This window comes from Elaeis guineensis, chromosome 2 (assembly GCF_000442705.2).
Source record: "Elaeis guineensis isolate ETL-2024a chromosome 2, EG11, whole genome shotgun sequence".
NCBI lineage: Eukaryota > Viridiplantae > Streptophyta > Magnoliopsida > Arecales > Arecaceae > Elaeis > Elaeis guineensis.
In genome coordinates this window covers 127124490-127133153 of record NC_025994.2, presented here as the reverse complement: position 1 = coordinate 127133153, position 8664 = coordinate 127124490, and the positions used below count along the sequence as shown (strand labels likewise).

The 8664-nt window shown below is 42.8% G+C and overlaps 1 protein-coding gene across 1 annotated transcript; it reads right to left on the bottom strand.

Moving 5' to 3' along the window:
* Positions 1 to 470: 470 nt before the first annotated feature.
* On the bottom strand, positions 471 to 2196 carry LOC105047138 (UDP-glycosyltransferase 73C1-like). Its single transcript, XM_010925978.4, has one exon. The coding sequence runs from the start codon at positions 2171 to 2173 to the stop codon at positions 680 to 682; it is 1494 nt and encodes a 497-aa protein (XP_010924280.1). The 5' UTR covers positions 2174 to 2196; the 3' UTR covers positions 471 to 679.
* Positions 2197 to 8664: the final 6468 nt, after the last annotated feature.

Genomic DNA, 8664 nt, shown 5'->3' with positions numbered 1-8664 from the left:
GGCCAATTGGTGCCCTTACTCTTTTTTGTTGCTTGTTTTGGGTTATATAAATTGGTTTTATTTGCAGCTCCCTTTTGCAGGGCAGTAGTATCTAGTTGCTGGCTGTCGTCCATCACCTCTCAATGATGGTTCGAATTCTGCTCTTACCAAAGTGCGAAGCATGAAAAGGTAGTGAAAAAGCCATTGCATTCGTTGTTGGCAAAACTGACCATGCGAGTATGATCTGCTTGTCATTATGAAGTCGTGACAAAGTCGGATGAGAAAGAATCCAGTTTGAGTTCATAGGAAGGGAGAAGAAGTTACCGTACGTATAACATAAAAGGCCTTCAGCAGTGACGTAACCGGGCCCATGATTTCAAGTTGTGATGGTGCCCTAATTCAGAGACTCCAGAATCTGCTGGAGTTGCAGAACGGGAGAATGAGAGGTTGCATTAAAGAGACGTAGAAGTTTATTATCTCGGTACCGTTAATCTCAGGCCTCAGCAATCAGCATCTGACCCTTGTTTTGATGATATAGATGTACTATTGAATTTTAAGTGATGCCGTATTCTCGCACGAAACAATTCAGAAATAGTGCATAAATATTAAAGCCGGCAAATTCACAGACATGGATATAGGAACATGGAGCAGGGAACAACAGCGGATAGTATTACATAGCTGCAGCATGAATGGCGAAGCTCTAGCGCTGATAAGAACCAAGAGCATTGCAAGAATGGAGTAGCTTGTTGCGTACAAACTCGATCAAGAGCGTCACGTTGACATATGATGATCCTCCTTCCTCCACAGCCTTCCTAGCCTTCTCACCGAGTTCCGTCGCTCTTTCCCTTCTCCGTTCCCTTTCCTCCCCTATATCCATCAAGCTACGCACTGCCTTCTCTACATCATCTCTCTTCACATACACTCCGTCGCTAACGGTCCCCCAGTTCCAGGGATTTTTGACGCCAGCCGTGATTCCGGTTCTCAGAACATCCACGATTAATCTCTCATTGAGAAACTGATCCGCAAAGAAGGGCCATGTTATCATCGGCACTCCTGCCGAGATGGCTTCCAGTGATGAGTTCCACCCGCAGTGTGTTATGAATCCCCCAACCGCAGGGTGCGAGAGGATCATCAGTTGGGGCGCCCACCCCTTTATGATAAGACCCCTTGCACTTGTCCTCCGTTCAAACCTCCCCGATAGCCATCTTTCCACTTCTGGCGAGATCTCGATCTCTTTGATTACCCAAATGAATGGATGGTTCGAAGCCTCCAGACCTGCTCCTACCTCGATGATTTGGGAAGGTGGCACGTACGTAATGCTGCCAAAACTAACATAAACGACCGACCTCGGCTTCATCGAGTCAAGCCATCTCAAGCATCGATCTTTGTCGATGGATGCCTTCTTCCCCCGAGCAGCCATGTCAGCTGCATCTTTGTTGCAGAGAGAGAGCGGTCCAAGGGCCCAAACTTTCTTCCCCACGACCTCTCGGTACCCCTCCACGTACCATGGCTCCAGTTCGCTGAAACTGTTTACCAGTATGCCATCGGCCTCTCGGTCTGCCGCTCTTATCTCTTCGCGAATCTCCTCCCACTCGTTTCCAGGGAAAATGCCTGGAGTTTGGGCCTTCGTTACCTCGATCTTGTGCGCCAGACCAGGCACCACAAAAGGCTCCGTCTCATCAGCGATGGCATCGTGGATACTAGAGTGAAGAATGTTGTGCACGCCTAGGAGATAGAAGCAGCACACTGGATGGCATGTGAATAATGGTACGCCCAGTCTGGAAGCAACCTCCCGAGTCCATGGGTTGCAAAAATCCGAAACGATGCAGCTGGGATAGGGCTGCTGCTGTTCTCGGAGATATGTTTCGAGTGGTGGTCCTAATAGACTGGTTGCTGCAAAAAAGTTCTTTGCTAGGTTTGCCGAAGGGATGACATCGACGTTCTCGCAGCCTTCTGGTAGTCCAGCTTCCGCACATGGGAATCGTAGTGGGACGAAACGGATCGGTAGGCCGGCCTCCCCTGCACGATCAATGGTGTTCTTGATTCGTGAGGCGTTGAAGGGTGTGGTGATCACGGTTGCAAGCACACCACGCTTGGCAAGCAGGTGGGCTAGATCAATCATGGGAAGCATGTGTCCTTGGGCCAAAAAAGGAACAAAAACGAAATGAAGCTTTGGATCACCGAGACCGTTCATCGTCACTTGGTTGGTCTTTCTTGACTTGGTGACCGGTACTGACTGTTCCGTGGAACGGGGGCAAAAAAAAAAAAAAAAAAAAAAGAGAGATTGCAAAATGCAAAAGGAATGCAAATGAAAATGGAGGAGCATACAAAGGGGATGAGTTCCATGTTCTCACAGAAGATTACATATATATGATAGTGATAAAAGATGGTTCATTCATGTCCTTCCAAAAGGTGGAAGACAGAATATAGACTTCTTGGAATCTTTGGGCGTTGTACTTGGGTATCTTTTTATGTTAATTTCTTGTGCCTTTACTATCGAGTTTGTCCTACCAAACAGTGCGTGGAACACAGGATGGTATATGCTTCTTGGAATCATCTAGCGATGTACTTGGGTGTCTCTTTATGTTTCCCATGCGTCATGGCTTTGAGCTACTATATATCAACTTGAACAAGAAATTTTTGGCCTTCTAATTTGTGTCATACTTTTTCTTGCCCGCTCTTTCTTAAGCAGTCCTTATCCTAAAAGTTCTCTAGAACATTGCTTTTTTCGTTGATATGAAAGTTAATTTTCTCGCTGCTGAGAGTGGAGAGGCCAGAAGAGACGATATATGTACGTAGCTTCATAGGCTGCTAGTTGCTGTCTCTTTATCGCATAATTTATCTGATTTCGACCATCCACATGGAGGGCGCCTCCTGAAAAAACCAAGCCTCAGTGCATCATGTCTTTTGATAAATCCTTCCAACTCTAATTCCCCCTACTTGCAGGTTTGGTTTCTTATAACAAGCACGTTACAGTGGCCCAAGCCATCTCCTCCTGCTTCCCGGGTTGTCGCATTCTCCGTTGGAGCGACCCAGAGCTAGCGTAAAGCCAATTGAATGGATACGGGCAGCAAAAGAACAATCGGCAAGTGTTTTCTTTCCGCAATACGAAATTATGAGACGGAGTCAAGAAACAAGGTTTAGCCTGCCGAGGTCTGTGCCTTATTGTATGGAGTTGATTATTTTAATTAATTATCATGCTCATATAGCTATCCCTAATATGATGCCACCAGCACCTTCACATACATTTCCTGCACTGACCACCTCCATCAACTTATTCTCCTCAAATAATTAGGAACTGAGGCACCAGAGATTATATAATTTGATCTCATGTAAAAATGAAAAAATAACAGTGATGGATATGAAGGCACTTTCATTTCTTCATTACCAACATCTATTATGATTATATGCTACGTCTGACCTTATTCCTTTGCCATTTCATTTGTTGTTCCTCTTTTCAGCTGCTTCAGATGCTAATGTCGTTAGTTATTGTCTCACATATAAGATCATCCAGATTCTACGAGGGTATAATCAACTACTCAATTTACACTCTTGCTTCCATAATTGCACAACACACACACACACACAATTTATCTTTTTAAAACACTCCAGTCTCACCGATTATTTCGCAAGCGTACTCTATAAGGTTATTAAAAACCATGGAGGATGGAATGTCTACTTAATAATGTAAGAATAGCTTAGAATCAAATTTAGTTGCAGAACGTTTTATGGGACAAGTGCTTTAGAACTAAGCAAGTGAGACAAAAGGATATGAAAAACAATATGGTTAGATTGTTTGAAGGTTAGCTTGAAATCAGAAACTGTAGAATTGCACTCCCGGTGTGCTGCTGGGGTAATCGCGATATGCAATTAACATATGAGTGAATCGTAAACTTTGGTGGCAAGAACTTTATACAAGATTGTTGCAGAAACTATAACAATATAACGTTAATTGGTTTGGATGTTGTGCTGGATTTCTGCTAATTAAGAGCAATAATGTAACGTATAAAAATATCTAGAGACGGAGTAACCCTGAAGTTGCTTTCGTAGAGGCTTGAACAATTAGTAAATAAGTGTAGTCATTTTTCCTGGTAGCTTTTGAAACAGAGGCCAGAGGTAGCCCTTCATGCGGAGTATGTAAACATCTATTAAATTGGGATCATCGAGTATGCTTTTATGCTTGTTGGATGAATTATGCAATCATATATGTTTAAGCATTTTGCAGATCACATTCATTTTCAGGGCTACTACCTTGTTATAATTATGTCAGCTGGAATGTTCACAGACACGGATACGGTAATCGAGGAAGTGAGATAAAATAACTATTCTGAGCCGTTATATGGAGATGGAAATTTGGGGTCTAAATGATTGCACTGACAACATGAAGAACAGAGTAGTTACAGCAAAACTGATGAAATGAAACTTTGGTATATCAAACATGCCCAAAGGTTTAGTTCTATGTGGTTACGACTACATGATCTAGTAATCATAGATTATCAGTTAACAATAAAAATACAACAAACAACATGAAGCAAATACAAAAAGGAAACTAATAGTTTATTTTTGTTCTTCAAAGATTACAATATAATAATCTTTTTTTGTTCTTCAAAAACCACAATCTACTCAAGGTAACCAAGTGAACCCAGCACTTGAAGAGATGCTCCGCATTGGAAGCAATAAATTTCAGCATCATTCTTGGTAATGTTAACTTCTTTATATCATTGTAAACGACACTACAATAATGTTGATACTTGATTTGAGCTCCTTACAAATTTCCACATACGAACTCCATATTTTGGGGAAAGAAATTAATGCACATGAGGCTGGATATGTGTAAGATAATAGTAGAGAGTTATGTGTTATGCACATAGCTAAAGTTGAGTTGTAAAATATAGAGTTGTACATGATTGGAGTCAGGTTGGTTTAAAGTTATTTTCAAAACTGGATAGATTTAAATCAATTCTAAACTTGCAATTGTAACTAAACTGACTGTATAAAAAATGAATTCGAACCAACCTGAGAAATTTGGTTCAAATTAGCTTGAGTTATTGGGTTGAATAAGGCTAGGCTAAATGGGGTTTGGTTAAATAGACTAAGATAAATTTCTTACTAGAAAAATAATAATAATAATAATAATAATAATACTAGGCTAAATGGGCTTATATCAAATTACGAAGCCTGCACATCTTAAGTTGTTCCTGTTATATCTAAAATCAAATATGACTTAGGCCATAGTGTCAGAATTTAAAATTTTAGTACTTGCTAAGTATAGCCAAGTATTTTTCACAAGATCTTAGGTCAAAAACACAGGGCCTACGTGTATAAAAGAAAGTTTGCCCAGGTCCAACCTAGGAGGGTAAAGGCACATGAAAAAACGGTAGTAGCAAAAGCAACATCATATTTATAAATCATCCATTCTTATCCAAACAGAAAGGAAAACTTTGGTGAATTATTTGAATTGCTTTTCCATTTGCTTGTTGCGTTTACTATGCTTAGCTTGAGAAAAGAGAGAAAAAAAAAAAAGAATGCATGACAAGTTCTATTTTTTTAAACAAAACAAGTGTTGAGAAAAACTAGAAACCTGAAAAGCAGAGTACAGGAAGAGGAGGCTCAGATTGTAATGGCTGCAAAATACAGCCTCTTCATGTTAGACTGGATACCTAGAAGAAGAACAAAATCCGGTGAGAGGAAAGAAACAAAAAATGAAAGAAAGAATAACAACACAGATGAAAAGAAAACATGTATGACATGAATACATGCATGCCTATTTCTAAAAGAGAATACATCCACGGCAATGAAGAGGAGAAGAACAAGAACCCTTAACAGGACACCCATCATCCTCCCCTCAATTTTATACCAATACGGATGAAGAAGAGTGGGAGGGGAGCACAAAGACGTCGGAGAGATTGACGACTATGGCTAAAGCCACCAGACGCTTGAAACATTGAAGCTTGATTGAACTAAATCTAAATTAATTATATATGTATATACATATAGGGTGATGTTAGAATCAAGTCGATTGGATTTTGATTTAAATTCGATCAGATCAAAATTCAATCAAGTTGATTGAATTTTGACTTAAATTCGATCAGACCAAAATTCTATAATAGAGGTTTCATATCAATAGTCCAAGCCGTTGAATGTAATCTACTATATCAAAATTGCTTGCATAAAAAAAAAAATCATATGATTGGGAAACCCATAGCATATGCATCAAATAGTCAAAAATTAGACAACCTAAATAAAATTAAATTACATATATCTTTTGATTACTTGATGCATAGATTAGGAGTAATTTTTAGTGTGTAAGTAATTTTAATATAATAGATCACATCCAATGATTTGGATTATCGATGTAAAACATCCATTATCTAATTTTGATCTAACTTGATCTGAGTCCAAATCTTATCAATCTTATCCAAATTTGCTCCTATATATATATACACCCAAATTTGATCAACCTTATCCAAATATGCCCCTATATTAGAGATAGGCAATGGACCGGGCCGCCCATAGCCCGGTTCGGCCCGACACGAGATGTGCTGTGCCAGCCACAGCCCATCTGCTATAGTGCCATGCCATGCTTGACACGGCCCATAAGAGAGAGGCCGAGCTAGGCTAGAGTTTTTCGATGCAGCCTAGGCCCAGCACGGCCTATAAGGGCCTGGGCCAGCAGGACCCGTGGGTCAGGCACGATACGACCAGCATGCCAGCCTGGCCCTCTTAAAATGGGCCATGCCAAGGCACGGCACGTTTGGACTATGACAAGGCACGGCCAGTTTAGGATTTTTTAAATTTTTTTAAAAAATATGCATGAATAAATTAAAAAAAAATTGGAGACTAGGAATTAAATATAAAGCCATCTTGTTAGGTGGAGGGTTTGGCATAAATCCCTACCAGTTTATTAATAAATATCAAAATGATACAGGAAGGGAGGGGGGCTAGGCCTGACCTCCAAAGTACAATGAAGAGGGAGATAAAAGAAATAAAAGTACAGAAGTGACTCATTTCAATAATTAAAAAATTTAATATAATTAATAAAAAAAGATAAAATCATACCAACTTATCTCTGCTTTAACTGAACTTCTTCAAGACCTTCTCTCTACTTCCTGCTTTTCTGTGCTAGCTCGATAAAAATTCTATTAATTGTCGGTCTCATTTGTGTTGTCGTCATCAAAGAATGTAGTAGAATGTCCATCTTTATCTTAAAGTCTTGTCTCTGCATCTAACCAATTTTTGAAGTAGAGCAGCATCTTCACCGTCTCGCCGGTCATCCGACTTCTCTTTTCATCAAAAACACGCCAACCTACATTAAAAATAAATTTCGATGCTACTATGGATATCGGCATAGCTAAAATATCACGTACAATGACAGACAAAATAAGATATTGATTTTTAATACTTTTCTATCAAGCTAACATATCTAAATTATCTATTTGATTTTTATCATATGCAGAATGAAGATTGTTGGGTATAAAATACCCCCCCAGCCGAAGTTCGTGATAGGAATGACCCTCCGGGGATCCAACTGACTTTTGACCTCCGACAACATCTCTTCAAACCTCCGGACGGCCGAGCCTCCGCAACACTCCCAAGTTTTGCCGACGGGCAGGACCCCGCCAGCGTCGACCAGATTCCTCGCGACGTCCGGACTCTTACGGGAGCCGGACCTCACCCCCGATTCCAATTGCAGGCAGACTTTGTCCGGACTCCTACGGGAGCCGGACCTCGCCCCCGATTTCAATTGCAGGCTGACTTTGTCCGGACTCCTACGAGAGCCGGACCCCGCCCACGACTTCGCCTGTAGACTCCGCCCGGGCTCTTACGAGAGCCGTACTCCGCCCACGACTCCAGCTGCAAGTAAACCCCGTCCGGACTCTTACGGGAGCCGGACTTCATCCCTGACCTTGATTGCAGGTGGACTTCGACCGGACTCCTACGGGAAACAGATCTCGTCTCCGACTCCAGCTACAGGCAGACTTAGTCTGGGCTCCTACGGGAGCCGGACTTCGTCCCCAACCTCAACTGCGAGAAGGCTTCACCCGGACTCCTACGGGAGCCGGACTTCGTCCCCAACCTCAACTGCTGGAAGGCTTCACCCGGACTCCCATGGGAGCCAGGCTCCGTCCTCGACCTCGACTGCGGAAAGGCTTCGTCCAGACTCCTACGGGAGCCGAGCTCCGCCCACGACTTCACTTACAGGTAAACTCCGTCCGGACTCCTACGGGAGCCGGACTTCATCCCTGATCTTGATTGCAGGTGGACTTCGACCGGACTCCTACAGGAGCCAGATCTCATCTCCGACTCCAGCTACAGGCAGACTTAGTCCGAACTCCTACGGGAGCCGGACTTCGTCCCCAACCTCAACTGCTGGAAGGCTTCACCCGGACTCCCATGGGAGCCGAGCTCCATCCTCGACCTCGACTGCAGGAAGGCTTCGTCCGGATTCTTACGGGAGCCGAGCTCCGTCCACGACTCCAGCTGCAGGTAAACTCCGTCCGGACTCTTACAGGAGCCGGACTTCGTCCCTGACCTTGATTGTAGGTGGACTTCGACCGGACTCCTACGGGAGCCAGATCTCGTCTCCGACTCCAGCTACAGGCAGACTTAGTCCGGGCTCCTACGGGAGCCGGACTTCGTCCCCAACCTCAACTGCGGGAAGGCTTCACCCGGACTCCTACGAGA